General features: G+C 46.2%; 1 protein-coding gene across 1 annotated transcript; it reads right to left on the reverse strand.

Moving 5' to 3' along the window:
- Positions 1 to 505: 505 nt before the first annotated feature.
- LOC147310642 (nuclear receptor subfamily 2 group F member 6-like) lies at positions 506 to 9,090 on the reverse strand. The gene is made up of 5 exons (XM_086269812.1): positions 7,218 to 9,090; positions 6,353 to 6,447; positions 3,131 to 3,465; positions 2,801 to 3,047; positions 506 to 2,244 (listed from the first exon to the last, which is right to left on the reverse strand). The coding sequence occupies exons 1-5, from the start codon at positions 7,487 to 7,489 to the stop codon at positions 1,970 to 1,972; spliced, it is 1,224 nt and encodes a 407-aa protein (XP_086125938.1). The 5' UTR covers positions 7,490 to 9,090; the 3' UTR covers positions 506 to 1,969.
- Between the last annotated feature and the right edge of the window lie 11,355 nt (positions 9,091 to 20,445).

A 20,445-nucleotide genomic window follows, 5' to 3' on the forward strand; every position in this document is an offset into this window, starting at 1 on the left:
TGAGGTCACCGACACAACCTCTTCAGCTGCATTAGCCCATGCAAATCTGCACATACTCTGCCGCATTCAGGCTGCAGGTATCAGTTATTTCCATCACACATCTGTCTTCAGCAGTTCATTTAAACCTGTCATGAGCAGCTGAATGAGTTTTATTGCTTCCAACAACCAGTCACGACGCACTCGCGACCCACGTCTGACCAGAATCGACTTTTGACCTTTTTGACTGTATTGTTTCACCTTTCTACACGTTGGTGTGAAATGTGGTCCTAATTAGTGCACAAACCAGAGACCGAATGAGGAGTCGCCAAGAATGAGGGACGATCTCATCACTTAGTCCACGTTTGTGCCAAATTTTGAGAAATTCTCATGTTTTCTGAGAGAAACCCCACCTCCTCCACCTCCTCCACCCCTGCATGTAAACGTGCCTGATACACTAGTTCCCGGTGGTCTCTTCAAACATGTTACACATGAAGTTATTCGTCACGTCTGAAAGAAAATGCACCACTCAAAATAACGTATATGTTTATTTCCAATGCAAAAATAACGCGCGGGCGTCTTTTGCATGTTTCAGTTTTGCCGCAGTCACACAAAGATGATTCTTTTAAACGTAAAGCTACACAATCAAATCACTGGAGTTCACATCAAAGCGGAGAAGTCGTCTGACAGCGCGAGGGCTCGTGGCCTCGCTCGCCTTCTTTTAAACGACATAACTGGAAATATAAAAAGAACAGAAATGATCACCTGCTCGTCGTCTTACTTCAGTCAGTTTGGCAAAACAAACATCACAATTCATCGCAATGAGCTGCAGGTCGTCGCGCTAACACACCAATGACAAAGTTCCTCTCACGTCAGAGCGGCGCTCACAATCATCTCGAAGAGGCCGCTGACACAAAATAACAACTCAAACCACACCTAGCCTCACAAAAGCACAGGACACAGAATAATCAGCAAAGCGGGCGTCACCTGATTCAGTGTAGCTTCCACTAAATGATCTCAAACGATTCAAGTCCTCTCACATGACATTTAACATTTTAATCTCTATTTCTGGCTAAGACCTGCCCGCTGGGTCTTGCTGTTTGCTTACAGTGATAGCAGTGCCTTGATCCCTTTGTAAATATCTTTAACACACATAGTTCTCTATACAATCTCCATCTGTCAGCGACGTATAAAACATGAGGTAATGATGTCCGACTGGGATGCGACCGTCCCGAGGAGCCCGGCTGTGTTTAAGTACATTCGCTTGATTTCTAACGGCAGCTTCTGCAGCGCTGTGTAACGTGCTAAAAAGAAACAGTTCAAATGGTCGAGGAGGTCGGCGCCGCTCTCAGAGTATAGACGAGAAAAGAAGATCGTTGTAACCTTCCAGCACCTCGTGAAGGGGCTAAAAAAGCTTTTTGTGCTGTCTGCTGGATTTGGTACCGTTGCACAGAGCGAGCTGAAGCTGGCACAGCTTCATGTTTCTCATACAGTCCTGAGTGATTTACAAAACAGCGTACAAAACAGGTGTCGTATATACATCTGCAGCCTCCTCTGTGGTGAAGCGCTGCATGAGGCGACGCGTCGCCGTCTTCACAAATGCTTCGTCTGGCAGCAAAGTCTCTTACTTCAGCACAAAGCGTCGCACAGCTTGCGTGCGACCTGCACGCCGCGTCCCGGCCACGGCAGCGTACAGCAAGTGGCGCTGCTATGGCTTCGTTCAGAGCGCACTCTGGTTTCAAGTCACACTGGGGGCGATGGGGGAGGAGGTAGTGCCGGCACGTGGCCTCGCGGTAAGGAGTTTTACCGAAAGCCGAGTTCATCCGGAATGAGGGCGAGAGAGGTCTGCTGCAAACGTTAGAGACGATCAAACTTTCTTTCCCTGAAAGCAGCTTTGGTGTCATATCGGGCAAACTTTGCAGAGCTAACGAGAGGAAAAAGTGACCTCCGCAGCTCGGAGTCATCTCAGTGTGATCTCACTCCGGAGCTGGCTTTACTGTCCTGGTGCGTAGGGCCAGCTGATGGAGCTCCCCGATAGCTGCATGTCTCGGATCAGCGTCTCGATCGGCGTCTTGCCCACCAGCCGCATGAAGAAGAGCTGGGAGATGAGGTTAGCCGGCACGGCGCGCAGCGCAGGGAGGCGCAGCAGCAGGCGGCCGAAGCGCTGAGGCTGGTTGGGGTACTGCAACCTCTCGTACTCCGTCAGGGCGACCTGAGCCTTTTCCTGCAGGGACTCCACGTGAGCCGGGTCTGTCAGACCACAAGCGTCTAAAGGCAGAAAAACAGAGGCTGTGTCATCACCTGATGACCAGTGCAAAAGGTTTTTCTTGCTTTTTGTCTGAAAGTGTGTGCACCAACTTTAAAAATAGACATTTCTGCTGCAGATTGTGAAAAATGATAACATTCACTTCTGTGTTACTTGTTTACATTTTCCAAAGCTTTCGACTGGGCCAGATTGGAATCTTTTGGTGGGCCGATCGTGGTCCCTGGACCTTATGTTTGGCACCCCTGTTTTAAACTCAGAGATCTGAACTTTATTTTGGCCCGTTTGACATTTGTTTGTGTTTATTTATAATTCTTACACTTTACTACTGAGTAACAGGATGTCTGTGGTTTGGGCTACTTGATGATGTCAGAGGTCAAAGAGGCCAAATCAAAGCGCCTCCCTGAGACAGCGGTGATTTTATTTCTGAGAAACGTGTGTGATGCCTCCGACAGCTTTGTTTTGGTTCTCTGTGACCAAACCGTGGGCTCAGTTTACAGTAAAGAGATCGCGCCGCAGTGAGTTACTCACATAACCTCGAAAGAAGAAGATCAGACTTACCAGGAGAAAACAGCGCGATGGCTTTGAGGCAGCTGTACTCGGCCGAGTCCACCTGAAGCCTGTTCAGCTTTTCCACCTGGTCCTGGAAAACCCTGATCTGATCCATGAAGGACACGACGCGCTCGGCGGACATGGGAGACGAGTGAAAGCCGGCTGCCGCCAGCAGAGGAGCCATGTGCAACGGGAGAGCCGACTGAGCTGCGTTAAGGATGAACAGCTCGCTCCAGCTCAGTCTCAGCAGCGCCACCTGTGGAGCGAAAGGGTCACTTTGAGCCACGAGTGTCTGTTGTTCAGTTTGGCGACTGCAAGTCACCGCGCTTTAGACCTGACCTGCTCTGAAACCGGGAGCTCCGGGAAGTACGGGATGTTTCTGGCCCACTCGATGGTGCTGAAGAGGAGACGGGCTGCCAGCTCGCAGATGCTGTCGATGCCCATGACGGAGGCGCCGCTCGCAGATGCCTGCATCTGTGCCTGGCCGTACGGCGCCCCGTAGCGGCTCGGGGGATACGGCTCGGCCCGGAGGAGCTGGGAGATGAGCTCGGACACCGGCTGGCCGTTGAAGTAGTCCGCCCCAATGTGACCTGGACCCACACCCGCGATCCCACCCGCCAGGGAGTTGGGACTGATACCTGAGTGCGATGGAGGGATGCGACCCCGCTGGACGGCTGCAGAGAGAGAAAACCGCTGAAAACCACTCGCTTCAGTCCAGAGAGCGAGTAAATGAATGACACGCTGCATGTATGCAACCTTTATGTTCTTGCCCATAAAGACGCCTCGGTACAGGTCAATAAAAATGTGCTTTGATGACGGTTTGAACAGTTTACAGATGTTTCCGAGGGCAGGCGCAGAACACCAGCTTCTGAGAAAAACCCCACCCTGAACTTCTAGCAGCTGAAACATGACACAAACCAGTTCACAGAAGAGCTTCGAGGGGTCGAGAGTTTACGGAGTATACTTTTATTAAATCAGGTGTTTTGGCTCGACAGTGTCCACGAGTAGAACATGACTAACATAATTAGCTCGGTCCAAAAATCTGTTCTAGTGAAATCTGAAACTCCCGTGGGTCAGGTGGTGCAGCGGGTTATTCAAGACTCCTCCTGTCTGCATGCCAAAATATTGTTTGCCATGATACTCAACCCGCTGTTGCACCTGATTCATCCACTGGAGTGTGTGCAAATGTTAGGAAGCCCTTAGCTATAGCTCGGGAGAATCAAAGATAAGGCCCGGGGCCCAGAATCGGCCCAGCAAAGGCTCCAAATTTGGCCCACTGGACAGATTTAGGAAGGTGAAGCAGGGCAGCAACGTCCCCACAGTCATGCATACGACACCAGAGTTTCTTTCTACTTTATCTCCTACAGAATCTGTTTAAAGCAGATCCACAGTGAGAGAAAAAGCACATTTTCTGTGAACGAGCACAAAGTTTCAGTTTTACTGTTTTGCAGTTTGAGCAACGAGCTACCAGAAGTCCTTCAAAGAGTCACACTGACAGATTTCTTTAATTCGCACAGCAGCTTCTCTTTATTATGTAGAAAAACTAATGTTGCACTTCTCCTAAAATATCTCAGGGATTAAATGTGTAGTTTAATCTTAAAGAAGTTTAAAGGCGGCTGTATGTGGCCGACGATGTAAAATGAGTTTGCTGTCCTCGGTGCAGATGAGACTTCTGAGACTGGATAACACAGACTAGCAGCAGAAAGGGCTTTAAATGCTCAGGTGAGTAGAAAGGTGCGATACAACTACACTGCTTTAAAAGAAGGACCATTACAACAATGATCACCTTTTGGTCCTTAGTCTCAGTCACATGGACGTTACGCTCTCTCAGCTCAGGATTAAATGTTTGCTGGGTATATATTTGCTCACCTGGAGGTCACCTCTTACCTATACGTGAAACATTGACTTCTCAGGTGCAGGGAGATTAGCTCTTTACGAGTTATCCATCAGGTCAGTGTCAGACAAAGGCCATCGTTTGCTGTGCTGCTTCTCAGTAAGTGACCTCTGCACTTGTTTGGTTTATTAAGTTGCAAATGAAAACAGAGTGAACCTGTTACAACAGCTCAGTTTCTTTGCAGGTGTTTAAAAACAAACAGAAAAAGTCATCATTAGATAAAAAGTTAGTTATGCTGTCGATCTGTAGGCAGCAGATTAGATTCATCCTCACCGCGGCCGCACCGAGCACCGTTGGTGTTTACTTTGGACCCGTCGTGACCTCTTAATAAACGCTCCCACGCACAGTGTGTGTGACTGCAGCGATCGCCCGTTTGTCAGCACATAACTGCTAAATACAGATTCGCACCGGCACAGGATGAAAGAGCCGGTGTCTGTGCGTCGCCGCCGCTCCGTAACAAGTAAATCAGTAGTGAGATGCTTTTGTAGCTTTTATACATCTGAAATCCTTCGCTCTGCGTGCACCAGATTTCCGTTTTAAATTACACCGAATCAAACGTAGCGCTGGTGTCAAAGTCTCGCTAAAGGCAACCTGAACGGCCGCTTCCCTCACTGGGTCAGAGGTGAGACGCACATTTCCAGGTAATGTGGAAACAGCGCAGCCTGCGTCACGGCCACGCTCGGCATGGTTCACTAATAACCGCAGGCCAAATGTAACCCCTGGCACGCTGCACCGTGCGCACTATGTATGGCACAGCGTCTGGTGTCCACTGACACAGACCGAAATACAAGTGGGGTAAGGTTACAGCCGAGCACAATTACAGCTGAGGTTTCTGTCAAGTCAACTCGACGCCAGCGAGTTGAGGGTGGAAACGCTGAAATGCTCGCACCCACCCAAGACAAAGGTAATGAACCGTTTTCAGCACATGAAGCAGAGTCGGGCTGTCAGTCGGTGGTTTTCCTCGTGTGACATTTAAGCATTGTTGCTTTCTGCTGTTTCCTGAAGCTCAGCTGCTGCATCTGAGTGAAAACAGGCTTCAGCTGACAGATAACTGGATACCTGGACAATGTCCCAGTAGGTGCTTCAGAGCTGTTAAGCAGCAGCAACCAGCATCCTCTCTCGGTGCGAATCAGAGTTCCCAGTTTAAATGTAGCTTTGTCATCATCAAGCCCAACAAAGGCGCCCGCGTGCCTCCACCTCAGTTATCTACAACACTAAAAGCAGCTTACATATTAATGCATCGGTAATAATAATGCAGCGGTAGTTTGCAAGTGGCAAAGCAAGTTGTTCACCTGCTAATGCTTTCAAACGTTTTCCACTCGCTGCTTATCCTGAAACCTGAATTCCTTGTTGCTGAAGGCAACAGAGCAACAAGTTGTAAACACGGCATTCGTGACCTTGCGAGGCGATACGACCGGCTCGTCTGTAAATATTTGTGAAATTTCAGCAGATAAGGAGCCGACGTGAGCGTTTCTGAATAAGGGGTAATTATTACGTGGCTCCCCTCGCTGCGGCGCAGGAGTGTTTCGGTTTTTGTCGTAATCAGACTGTGGATGCAAACATGGTGATGGGTGCACCTTTCAGTGGGATCTTCCACCACGGCAGCAACTCCACCCGTTTATTATTATTAATGACCTTTAGCAGGAGTAGGTTTGACCTTTTGATACCTTCTTTGCGCATCCCGACCCGGAAGCACTTCTTCAGACGGCAGTACTGACACTGGTTCCTGTGGTGCTGGTCGATCTGGCACTCTCGGTTTGATCTGCACAAACAAAGTGCAACACAAACATTTAAAGATGAAAGCCGGAACTGAACTTAAACAAACTTCCTGTATGGGATTGAAATCTCCCTCCTTTCTCTCCCTCTGTCCCCACGGACACCCTCCCTCCCACCCAGAGTCATGATAAGTGAGCTGGAGTGGCTGAAAGCTATCGAGACTCGTGACCTTTGTAAATCAGCAGCTCTACACGCCCTTGCGTTGCCTCTTGCAGCAGGTTGAGGTCTGCAAATATTTCACTGGGAGCTCTTTCAGCCCCAGATGTGACAAACCAACAACACAAAGGAAAAAAGGACGTGTTGCACTCAGAGGTCACACTGCAGGAGAAATAAGTTTACTGGGCGGCTGAGAGAGGTCTCAGTAACAGAACTGAGTTGCAACATAATGTTCCTGCGGTGAAGAATAATGGGAATGCTGACCTTCTGAAGCAATCCATCCTCACATGACTGACCTTCAGTGCTTTCATTTCTGTTTTTTTTTCTCTTTTTTTGGCTGTTTGTGAGGCTGGATCGCAAACTTCAGGAGTGAGAAATGGACTAATCTGCCTATCAGAAAGTCATACACTAATGTAATCAGATTACAGAGTGTGCACGGTGTCTTTAGAGATATAAGGGCATATATTGCTGCAGCTGTGCCCGTACACCTGCCTACAGGAGGAGTCACAGATTCTAACAAACACTCGGGTTTGTTTTTAACTGTATCAAAGTGGTTAAAAATATTCTCCACGTGCAAAGCAATGCGTGTTGTGTCCCTACCTGCAGGAGTAGCTGAGGTTTCTCCTGATGCTCCTCTTGAAGAAGCTCTTGCAGCCCTCGCAGGTGAACACGCCGTAGTGCTTCCCGCTGGACTTGTCCCCGCACACCACGCAGTCCACCACGCAGGCCTTGTCGTCGTCGCCGACGTCCACGTCGCTGCTCCCGGCCCGGGGCGACCCCTCCTCGTCCTCCCCCCTCCTCAGGTAAGCCTTTTCCCCGAGTCCGTTAGCGCCCCCGTTGGGATTACCCCATCCTCCGCTCACCATGGCCATATTCTCTGAGACGTGCAGCCCCGTGAGTGGATCATACACACAGACCTCCCGTCCCACCGCCTTCCAACGGGCTCTCAGAGTCTAAAGAGCCGAGTCCGCCTCCAACGGCAGCGATCCGAGGAGAGTCAAAGTGACGGGGGGAAATTCCGCCTCTTGACCTTTCTCGTCTTTGCCGTCCGGTCGAGCTGACCTGTGGGTCTTTCCACGTTCTGTCGTCCCTCTCTTCTTTAATCCCCGGCTCTCTCTGTCCTGTTTTCCGCCCTGACCTCTGATCACGCTGGCTTCCCGAGGTCCGACAAAACTTCAGACGCGCACACGCAAACACGGTGTGCGGTTCAGAGTTCAGGCAGTCGAAAAGGGTGCAGCCTCGCTCTTTTCACAGGAAACAATAAATTACACTTTGACTCCCTCCCTCTCACTTTCTTTCTCCGTCTTCGCCCTTTGAAAGAAAAACTCTCACCTATCCCTAAGCATAGTATGTGTCTGTGTGTGGGTGTGGGGGGGGGCAAACAGCCTCTGCTGCCCCTCTCTGTTCAGCGCACGACTTTCTCTGGGAAGGACGAGCAGGCGGGAGGCGAGTCGTACACAGCCCTCCTTCATGCAGGGTTAAACTGCCCTGCCCTCTGCTCTGACTTATAAACTCGTCCAACCAGTTCCTGTCGTGCTGAGGTTTTTATCTGTTCATCAGAGCCAGTTCTAGCCTAGACTCACTCTTGACGTGTCGAGGCTGATAGTGATGGAGAGCAGGAAAAGATTTGCCCCGAAAAATAACCCGAGGAGTTTGGGAAACTCTGGTGAATAGACTGCCTATTAATCTAAAAGTATATTTAAGGCTATCTGCACTCGAGTCCAGGCTTGATGTGAAAATAAGTAAAGAATTAGACGCCTTTCACTCTCAGGAGCAGCAAAGTTCACCTCCTGTTTCTGTCGTCCGGGCTGAAGTTGAGTTTCTCTCGTGATCCCTTTCAACTGTTTTAAAGTCAGCGGGGGATCAGATGTCACAGAAGGAAAAAAAAGCAACAACAAGCTGGAACAAAAGCAGAGTTTAGAAATCTCTTCAGCCGCAGCTGCCTCTCCTCTCAGAGCTTTACAAAGTGCTGCCTCTCTCTTCCTCCTCTTGTTTTGTCAGTACTTGTCCATCCAGCAGTAACAACCAGAGGCCAGAACTTCTCTCTGCATTCCCTGTCGGCGAGTCACGGTGTACTGTTGCACTCTTTGCTACTCTGCCTGTCCTTTTCCCCCCTCTCTGCCTTTCCTTCTTTCTGCCGGCCCCAGCAGGAATAAATTAGGCAAACAACAAGCGCAGGAAAAAACACGGTCACAGACCTTTCAGCGAAAGCCCGGCGCTGCTGCTGCAGTGGAGAGCAGCCCGGAGATGGCCTCGTCTCTCTCTCTCTGAATCCCCGCTCTGTGTCTCTGCCTCGCTCCCTCCTTTAGGGAGAGTGAGCGTGTGTCTGTGTGCTGAGGGATTTGACACTGCTATTCAAGCCCTGCTGTTGCCATGGCGCTGCTCGCCTTATAAGGGCAGCGGAGTCAAAGAGCACAGAGTGGGCTGCAGCCACACACAAACACACACATGTACACAGAAAGAATGCCTGACTGGCTGCCGGTTTCTGCCCTGACCCCGGGCCCGCCTGGGAGCAAAGGGGTGGTAGGGGCGGCGGCGGCGGTGGTGGCGGTGGGGGGAGTTAACCTCTATGCTGAAAGAGAACGAAGATGAGGGGGGGGGCTCAACGAGCACACGGCATTCACACTCGTGCGCTCCACTCCGCTCTAATCCCAAAGACTTCTTCCGACTTTGTTGACCCAATAATAACAGGGAGCGCCTGTTGTTGTTGAGCAACTTGTCAAAAGGTTATATGATACGCCGCCGGCTCCTTTTCACACCTGCTGCGCACACTCACAGGCCTGCGCGAGGCACGGCCGACAATCGGTGCCGCGACCTTTCTTTTCCACATCGAGACGGAGGATTTCGTTTATTTGGATGAGCAAGAGGAGGAAGATGATGTGATTTTATGCAGACATGGTGGTCAGGAAGATGATCAGTGCAGGGACAGGAAGTGATGTGGGAAATAAGGAAGTGGGGCCATGCAGTCAACAGTAAACACGTGTTTTAGTTGTCTAACCTTAATCTTAATGTTATTTGTCCTAAAGGGATTTGCTGGTCGCCCATCTCCAGATGCGAGTTGGTCTCCTGTACACACTCCAGTCTGGTCATGAACATAAATAATCTCTGCCTTCATTCGTTTTTGCTTCGGTCATTTTAATTTAAACTCTTCCTCTCTGAAATAACTGGTCTCTAGTCGCCACACTGCTGCCGCTGTATAGCCAAAAGTATTCAGTCGACCATCCAAATCACTGGAATCAGGTGTTCCAGTCACTTCCATGACCACAGGTGTATGAAATCATTCACCTGGGCATGCAGACTGCTTCTACAAACATTTGAGAAAGAACGGGTCGCTCTCAGGAGCTCAGTGATAGGATGCCACCAATTTCCTCACTACTAAATATTCCACAGTCAGCTGTTAGCGGTATCATAACAAAGCAGAAACAACTGGGAATGACAGCAACTCAGCCACAAAGCGCTAGGATGTAAAGTCACAGAGCGGGTAGAGCGCATGCTGAGGCAGGCGGTGTGCCGAGGTCGCCAACTTTCTGCAGAGTCAGTCGCTACAGGCCTCCGAGCTTCATGTGGCCTTCAGATCAGCTCGAGAAGCGTGTTCAGAGAGCTTCGTGTGATGGGTTTACGTGGCCGAGCAGCAGCTTCCGAGCCTTACGTCACCAATCGCGATGAAAAGCACGCTGGACTCTAGAGCAGTACACACGTGTTCTCTGACATAACAAATCACGATTCCCCAACTGACAATCCGATGGACAAGTTTGGCGGTTGCCAGGGGAACGGTAAGCGTCTGACTGCATTGTGCCAACTATAAAGTTTAGTGGTGTGGGGTCGGGCTCGGCTCCTTAGTTCCAGTGAAAGGAACCCTTCAGCTTCAGCCTACCATGATATTTTGAACAATTTGATGTTCCCAACTTTGTGGATCAGCTTGGGGACGGTCCTGTTCCAACATGACTGTGCACCAGGGCACCAACCAGGTCCGCAAAGACATGGATGAGCGAGCTTTTTGGTGTGGAAGAACTTGACTGGCCTGCACAGAGTCCTAATCTTAACCCAACAGAACATCTGGACCTGAACAGAACATCTGGAAAAACGGCCAAAACTTCCCATAAACTCGTGGAAAGCATTCCCACGAGAGCTGAAGCTGTTATAGCTGCAAAAGGTGGGTCAACATCGTATTAAACCCTGTGGATTAAGACTAGGACGTCACTCACAGTCACATACGTGTGGAGGCAGATGAGCAAATACAGCGCACTTTTACCTCATTCTTAACCACAGCGCAGGTTACTGGCACAACTGGTCAGCACAGTTAAGGCCATCAGTTTAGTTTCACTGCAGTAAAAAAGCTCATTAAAACATTTTTTAATGATTCAGGTGACTTTCTGTTGGACCGCACCTCATTGCACGTGCACTGAATGAAACCCTGCAGAAATATTCACAACGACACTTTCCTTTACTTGGTGATAAGGCTCTTCAAACCTGACAGGTTTGAAGAGCAAAATAAATAAATAAAAATCAATGTCCTAACTACGATAACCCCGATGCTTATTTCCTTACACTTGAAAGCAGCAGGATGCACTACAGCTTATCTCTAACTCGTCCTCCAAGAAGTTTTGTTTATATATGACTAGTCAGTTTTCCAAACATTGTTTTCATGGAAATCATAACTGCTTCCTGCATTGCGAATGTTGGCCGTATGTCACAAGACTCTGACACCAGAAACCGGGGTACATCCTGAGTCAAGCGTGCAGTCGGAGCAGTGGAAGTTTACAGTTTTGGTAAGATGTTAATCAAGGTTACGTGACACTTTTAGTCATTCTTAAAGTGGACTTTCCCGTATGAAAACAAGTGCGCAAACTTCTAATGTTCACTTTTTCCTTGACATTGCGCAAACCCAACCACAAAAATGTTTTCGTAGATAACAAGAGCACGGTCATTTTAGATAATGCTGGATGATTGGTGCTTTAATTTGGCAGCTAAAAGTACGGCAACGTGTACTTAAGGCTTCTGTCTTACAGCTCTAAATCTAATTTGCCGCCTGACTCATCCATCCATCGTCTTGGCGGTGGGCAGGACTCCTGTGGAATTCCTGGCCTGCTTTCCCTGCCACACCGGCAGTATTGTCATGTGAGGGTCTCCGTGAAAAGGGGAGGACAGAATAAACAATCGGAGCCTCCAACCACAGTTTCCAATAACAGCCTCCAAATAGAGAGCGAGAGAGAGAAAAAGCAGTGAGGTATTCACTGTTGCTTCCAAGCAGGCACGGCTTAAAGAACCTCTATGTACCAAAAAGCGTTTGCTCATCACATGGTTTTACAGGAATTCCCCCTGAATGACAAAACACGCTGTCCCTGTGGTCTCTGAAAGAACACGTTGTCTCTGAAGATTTACCGAAGTCAAAAGAGTTAAAAGCTGATACAAAAAAATTGGCAGCAAAGATTTATTTGTTTTCCAGCTTTGTACATGTGAGCATTTGGTAACTTTAACCTACATCCAGCGCATGGATCAGCCTTTTGTCTGGTTAAGAGGTTATCAGGGTTTAAGCTGCTGGAAGTTGAATTAGTGCTTTCCTGTAAGCCTGAGCGTGTTTGTGTGTTAGCAGAGGTCAGACCTCCATTATATGGAGCTGATTGAGGAGCATGCTTAAAGCTCAGCTCCTAAATATATTAAATCTGTTTGTCATACACAGTGAACACTTTTCTAAGAAGTGTTTGTGCTTAATATTATATAAAATGTGATAAGTGACATGAACAAAGCCAACGTGAGAAAAAAGCAGATCATTAGATCAGTTAGATCTTGTAAATTAAGTCTTTATCAAATAAAGACTAAAGATAAAGTCGACTCGTTTGGGCAGCTCAGAGCTCGTGTGACCAAAAGAGCCCAAATCTTGCACTTTTGCTTATAAACACCTGACAGCTTTGGATGAAAACATTATTCTGTCCTGAAAGCATATAAAATATATATATTCACTAATTAAAGCAGAAAAATATTTGCCACTGACAAAAGTCACATGCTTTACATTAAACTGTGGTGCAACATTTATAAAGAGGAGGTCACGTCGTTGACCTTTCTCTCGTGCTGTGCTCAGACTGTGAGTTTAGCATAGCTCCCCGTGCCCTGCAGCTCCATCTGTTTGGGTGCTGCAGCAGTTCGACAAGCACGGCCGAGTCTTTGAAATTCGGAGGCAGCGCGAGCACATACCCTTGTGCATAAGTACCGTACATGTGCCTTACTTAACCAGAGGTTAGTGGATGTGTGCGTGTGTTTGTTCTTTGCTCTTTGACCTGCAGGTCAGGAATGCAGCTGCTCTCAGCGTGAAGTCGGCTGTGGCGCATTCTCAACGCTCTCTGGAGCCCAGAGCGATCCGGGACCCACTTTTAGTACGCTCACCTGAACACCACATTACATGGCACACGAGCGTGCACCGACGATGGGTCCAATACCTCCATACCTCCTTGCAGCTGTTTCTTAGATGTACAGTGTACGTATTTTCCCCGCTCTCGTTCATATTATCAGTCTTACTCTGTTCTCCTAAACCTCATTTTTATTTCTTAATCCTTGTTGCACATTTATAGTTTTGTACCATCTGACAGAATAAGGCCCTCACCTGTGCCCTGTCAGCTATGTCGTTTATTTTGCACACTGTTAACTTGTCGGATCAACAAAGTATCTATCTGTAATAATATTTATGCTTTTCAGTTCAAATCAGTTTTATTTCTACAGCGCCAAATCACAACAAGTTGCCTCAAGGCGCTTTATATTGTAAGGTAGACCCTACAATAATACATACAGAGAAAACCCAACAGTCATATGACCCCCTATGAGCAGCACTTTGGCGACAGTGGGAAGGAAAAACTCCCTTTTAACAGGAAGAAACCTCCAGCAGAACCAGGCTCAGGGAGGGGCGGGGCCATCTGCTGTGAGAGAAGGAAGACAGGATGAAGACATGCTGTGGAAGAGAGACGGCGCTTGTACTGACATAAAATATGTTTTATTTTTTTAACATCTGTGTGAAATGATTCGTGTACGTATCAAAGGCTCGTGTGCTAACATGGCTAATGTTACCGGTGATAGTAAAAAGTCCAAAGGAGCACAAGTGAGCGAACATTTACGTGAGTGCCGTCTTTGAATATGTGAAATGCATTAAAAATAACCCACATGACAACCATCAAGCTGCTGACCAGGTCTGTTTAAGTCGTCAGGAAATTAAACGAAAGCACACATTTTGGCCAATAAAAAGGACCCCTGCATACATGTGGTGCATCATATACTGTTTCCCAGTGAAACAGATGTGCATGCCAGTGTTATGTACATTCAGGATTAGCCAGTTGAACTCTAATCATGTGTTTAGCAAAGGTTCACATTTCTCCCATAACCTTCTTGGCTGAACACAATAGTCTCGTGTCAGAAAGCGTCAGATGACGTTCAAAGTACACCGAAATATTTCCCTGCCTGAACGTCACTGCCGCCCGAGTTCATTTTTAATACGTCGTGTTTAATAACATGAAAACCTTGAAACTAGGGGACGTTTCCACAGCTGCCTGCATGCAGTGCTTATCTTGTACACAGACTGAGGTTGACCCCAGCTTCAGACGGCTCAGGCTTACCTCTGTGAGCGTTGCTCTAATTATTAGTGTGGCAGCGTGTTAACAGCATTGGTTTCAGTGCACAGGAATTTGAAGGCAGGGGTTAAACTTTAACTCTGGAGTAACTCTGAGCGTGCACAGACACATGACTCTCTGCTCCTTCCTTATTAGCCCCAGTGCCCTTTGGCCCAGAGGCCTGAGAAACAAAAAAACACCGTCTCTCTCTCCCCTTCACAACACTCTGTACAACCAGAATGACGAGCAATTTAAAATAAACACAGCAGCACAACCTGCCAAAGAAAAAAAATCTGCTGCGGTGAATCCAGAGCAACACACGGTGTCTAATCAATATTGGCCCTACTGCCCGCCCGGGACCTGCTGGAAACGGTGGGAAACTTCCCATTTGGTGTGTTTCGTTGTCATTCAAATCAGCCATTTCGTCTTCGGTGCGAACGACGACCTATTGTTTGAAGAAGAGTCGATTGAGCTGTTTGCCACAGCAGCTTTTTCTTTGTCTACTGTAAAAGATAAGATACAATATTGAATGTAGCCGATGATAAAGACAAATAAGCCTCGGCTTTGGTCTGCTCTGTCCGCTTCAACCCCGACACCAAGAATTTCCCCCACAGTGTTATTAAGTACGATTCACATGTTTATGTCATTTTTAGATGCTCTAATTAATTCCTTCTATGTTATTTTAGCAATAAGAACAACAAATTCTTGCTTTCTTGTGCAGAGCTACATGGGAACATTGTTACCAATCACATGTTTGTGCACGTTAGAGGGAATGAATTCATGATTGCATCTCCTCAGTCTGAACATAAACAGAACAGGACACGATGATGAATCAGTGGGAGTCCACTCTGCTAAGCTTGCATTCGCCAAGAAACAGCTCAAGCAGATGCATTCACATAAATCACAGACATTTGTACCGATTTGTTTATATACGAAGGAAACAGTTGAGCTACACCCTGATAATTCGTCAGCTTCATGGAGAAGTTATGGCTCAGCGATGATGGCGCATTGGCAGTCTGTGGGTAGCTTTGGCCTGCTCGTCTACCTCCAGATGGTGGCAGTGTCAATAATACGTGGCACAAACGGTGTGTGGGCTACTCGGCCAGCCATGGAGAAGAGCACCTTTTTCTGGTGAACTCCATTGTCGCTCCCATCCCTGTCCACTTATCAACCAATCCACATCGAGCAATATGAAGTTGGGATCTTGGAGGACTTGGGAGCAGTGGTTGAAAATCTCTCTCTGAATTAAGCACTGGTTTTGGTGGTGGAAGTATTTTCAAACTTTGGGCAACCCCGAGCCAACTCTCGCTACATAGTAAAGTCCATAAATATCTGGAAATTTTTGTTGCCTTTTTTTGTATTTTTGCTCCTATACACCACCACAGTTTAAAATTCAACAAATAGCTGAAGTTCAGACTTTAATTCAAGGGGTAGATTGAAGTTTACATGTCATTCTCAGTATCCAAAGCTATCCAGATACAGCCACTCATAAACAATAAATGTGGGCTGATGCCTCGAAAAGTAGGAAAGCTGGATACCAACAGCACAACAGCAGTTCCTGACTTCACAACAAGACTGCAAACGCAGCGAAACTCAACTTTCTTTTGTGTCGTCTACAGAGGAAAATACCATTTCCTCTTTTCTGCATAGAGTTGTTTTCTGTAGCACAAAACTCAACAAAGAACTGCTTCCCAGCCTTTTATTAGCATGAAATTTGGTTGAATGTTAGGTGGTTAACATTTATTTTTTTATCACACAATGGAGCAGAAATGATCAAATCTGTATCACAGCCAACTTCCAAACACGAGATAGTAGCCCTTTCTTACAGTTTAACGTCTCTCCTGCGAGACGCTACGAGACCAGCAGTGATTTATGTTTGTGTAGGCTCTCGGGTTATGGTAGTCTTTAGAAAAAAAGGCAAAGAAGACGGCAAAACTTTAGGATTGTGAAGATGTTTTGTTTTTCATTCAAGAGCATCTTCAGTCCAAAAAACAACTGGCACAGAGTCCCAGGTAATAAACCCCCTTTGGTGGCAGTCCAGAGCGTTGTTAACGCACTATTGATCATGTTTTAGAGCTGAATAAGCATCTTGGATAAGAGGTAAGACGTCTTTGCAAACCTAAAAAAGTCCAGTTTTAGCCTCCAATCCTCCTCATATACATGTTGTTGTCACTGATGGTTTGAATTGTGGTTCTGCAGCCAATAAAAGTTTGTAATGAACAATTTGTCAGGTCAAAGGACGCTGATGTAAACTTTAAAACCCACTTTAAAACTGGTGAGATACCACAGCAAAAACTGGACTGTAGACGGACTGATGTCGTTGTCGTTTCCACATAGAGTTTGGATCAAACCGTCAAGGCCGTCCTCTTAAAAAGTCAGAAATACAGACCAGATTATTTCGAAGAAGGAAGTAAATACTAGTGTCTTTTGTTTTTTAAAGTATAGTTGTGACAGACTTCTCCACATACCTTTCATTTTTAATAAACACTTTTAAGCTATTTATATATTAACACCTCGGATTCTTACGATCATCTCCTTGGACAGGAGCCCAAGATGCTGACATCACAGACTTAGGAATGCTCCGGTCTAACGTTAAGCCAATTAGCGTATTAGGATAAATGGTGGATTTACAGGTCTGGGTCACCCTCCAAGCAATGTTTTGTTTTCTTCGATGTCTTGTTTCATTCGCACAGTAGAAAATAATTCCTGAACAAAAACTAAAAGGTCGTTTAGGCCACCTTGGAGACGCAAGCTGAACAGACTTGGTGGTAATGTTTGTAACACTGGCTTGTCAGGTTGACAAGCTGTCGACAAACAGCCCATTTAAAATATTGATAAAAGTTCTGAGCCGCAGAAACCCATGCCATTAAGCTGCCGGTGCACAGTTTTTGTGCCGATTTTAATGACGGGAGGTTTGACATTCATAAAATCTCTAAGAGGGAAATTTCTCAAACTGACTTGTTGCAGTGGTTGCAACCTGTTACTGTACAGTACTTTAGAACGACCTATACTCTTACACGCTCACGGCAATCAGACTGAAAACACCTGAATTCAAAGATGAAGAAGAACAGGCCAAAAGTTTTGACCATGCAGCCTTTGAAGCTGTTTGCTTTTTACCATCAAAAATGTAATTAATCCTAAAGCTCGGCATTGAAAATAAACGGATCACCTTATCAATCGCCAACTTAAATCTCTTGAAAAACTCCATCCAATCTACTGCTCCCCGTGTGTGCAGTCTGATATCAAACAAACATGCCTCCAGGTCAACTAAGGTGCTTAGGATGACAGAAAAGTGAGCTAATCAGCTCACTAGAGAGGGGTCAAATGCTTTAACGGGATTAGGTCGAGGCCCCACCCCTCGCCACCTTTCCCCTTTAATCACCTTAATAATGTAGTTTACCCCCCCCCCCCACACACACACACGTTGACGAGCCAATCGACCTCTTTAGCTCTTTGAAAGGTTTTTTCTGCCATTCTGACCTGTTGTGGTTGCACCTCTTCAAGTTGACTTTATTGTCAAAAACCATCACAGGAAGGTGCTCAGCTCCACTAAAGGTGTGCATTCAGTGTTAATGGAGTAAACCAAAGTGTGTGAAGTTTTCAATACTAGTTCAGAAGGGAGGCAAATATTATAACTAGGCTAAAGCTTTATGGTAAAGCAGAAGCAGATGACCGCAGGCCCTTCAGAGCTTGTTTTTAGGAGGAGACTAGCTCTGAGAGCCAGCGGAAAAATGCTAAAGACACACTGACATGTATGGACGTTGTCTGCTACAGGAAACTTCAACAAAAACTGCTGAAACAAAGAGATGAAAGGAGCAAGCAGTGGCTAAAGTCAGGAAGGATGTCGCGGCGGACGAGCATGAAAAGAGGAGGAAACAGGGAAAACATGAAGAAGAACCCCGAGAACGATGTCAGGCCAGTGCAGCAAGCCACTGACACCAAATTAAAGAAGGTTAATGCATTTAAGAAGACACCCTATCCTGGGTGGGGTGTCCTATTAGGAGGGGGCCCCAGGGCAGACCCAGGACACGCTAAAGAGATTATATCTGTCAGCTGGCCTGGGAACGCCTCAGTGTTCCCCCGGACAAGCTGGAGGAGATGACCCTGAGAGGAAGGTCTGGGCTTCGCTGCTTAGGGTGTTGCCCCACGATCTGGCCCCGGATAAGTGGAAGAAAATGGAAGAATGGATGGACGCTAACTCAGCAAACTGAAGAAGTTCACTGATCCCATCAGCAAAAGCCCAGATGGGTCAAAGTCCAACATGGAGGAAAGAAAGGCTTCATAGAAAGTAAAATAACCATCAACCCAACAAGGATGCATGGTAAAATAATAAAGGCAGACTTGGATATCACTGAAGCTTCCTGACTGAAAAAATAGCTTATATAGCAAGTTCCCTCAGAAAGAAGACTGAGACAACGGTTCCAACCACAGAAGGGTCCTCCTACCCTCTGATCCAAGCAAAGTGTTCAGCAGAGTATTCGTGAACATAACAAGCAATGCTGTTAACCAACAGCTGAGGTCCAGACTCTGATAAGGTGCTGACCAGGGTTTTAATAGTTTTGCAATTTTCATTAGTTTTTATTTTTATTTAGTTTTGACTTCAGATTTTCAATTTTATATCAGTTTTAATTAGTTTTTACCAGTTGTTTGCTAGTTTAGTTTAGTTTTTATTTTTTTGAAAATCCTTAGTTTCAGTTTAGTTTTGATTAGTTTCAGTTATAGTTTTAGTTGTGTTTGCAATAATTAAGTGTAACAAAATCCCAGTTTCATCATATCAGTCATGCTCTTCTGCTTATCCTCGGGTATGTTGCTATTCCAGCTACCATACCCTGCACAGGTCGCCTGTCTGTCGCAGGGCTAACACGCAGAGACAGACAACTCACATTCCCACCTATGGGTTCTTTAAATAAATAAATAAATAAATAAATAAATAAATTAGGGCAGATGAACAACCATTGATACCAGGCAACTTTAAATTTTATATATTGGCCCCAATGAGACTATTAGCTCTTGCAGCACCGGGTGTTCGTAATTTTGGTTCAAGTGATAAACTTTTTGAAGGCAATTGACTCACACAGTTATGTAGATGTCCCCGTCCTGTTGTCTCGGGATGCATCACGCTGCCTTGCCTGGGGTTAGCTTCTGTTTCTGGGGATGAGGGTTGAGTGTGCTCCCTTCTCAAGGTAAGCTAGGTTAGCCTTCTGGTGTGAGCTTTTCAAGTGCACTTTAAGGTTTGTGGGATTTTTTCCCTTTAGAAATGTCCCTCATAATTTGTCTCTTTCCACTACAAGACACTTGTTTTATCCAAAACACAGTCATATTCAAAGTAATCCCAAATTGGACTCTGGCGCTTTCTTCTGACTTTTCCTGACATGATTCTGCGCGAGGACGCAGCAGCAACACAGACGACTTGACTAACGTACTGCCACCTGCTGGCATAATGAGACACAGCAAGAATAAATCTGGAAACTAAACTTCATTTTCACCCTCGACTATTGTATGACACGCACACATCAATGAAACTAAACACATTTTTGCTATAAATTCAGTTAATTTTAGTTAGTTTTGTGAGCACACATTACAGTTTTAGTTAGTTTTCCTTTTTTTGTTTTTATTTTTATTTCCGTTAACGAAAATGTTTTTTAACTTCTAGTTTTCGTTATTTCGTTAGTTTTCGTTAACGATAATAACCTTGGTGCTGACATCACATCTGACTCAAATATTTGGACAATGACACATTTCCTTCCCTCTGTGCACAGTGGACTTTAAATCAAGTGCATACTTTCAGCTTTAATTCAGGGGATTTAAACCAAATTCATCTTTATACACAGTCAGCCATTGACTGACGAGCAGTTTGACTGTGAAGTGTGGTCTGTTCTCTGGTTATTACAGGGCAAGTTAAGATCTGTGGTTAATTCCAGGTGTTGAACTTCATTTGGTAGCTGTCCACAGGAACTCTCAATATGAAGTCCAAAGAGATGTAGATACAAGTGAGGGAGTGCATCAATAGAAAAAAAAATAAAAATAAAACCTATCAGAAAGACTGAAAGCTCAGCAGAATGAGGGAACCGGCCAGCTAAGCAACACAGAAGGACCTGAAAGACCACAGAAGAAAACTAAGTGTGCTCTGACAGAATTACTTCCATGAGAAAGAAAAACTTCTAAATATCTACTCAAGTCAGAAACGCTTTGAGGAAGCGTTCAAGATACGCCGTCATAAACGTAAATACAACAAC

This window comes from Aulonocara sp. 'chitande type north' Nkhata Bay, linkage group LG17 (assembly GCF_057382095.1).
Source record: "Aulonocara sp. 'chitande type north' Nkhata Bay isolate Kocher_YH1m ecotype deep benthic linkage group LG17, A_spYH_male_GT1.1, whole genome shotgun sequence".
In the NCBI taxonomy this organism is placed as follows: domain Eukaryota; kingdom Metazoa; phylum Chordata; class Actinopteri; order Cichliformes; family Cichlidae; genus Aulonocara; species Aulonocara sp. 'chitande type north' Nkhata Bay.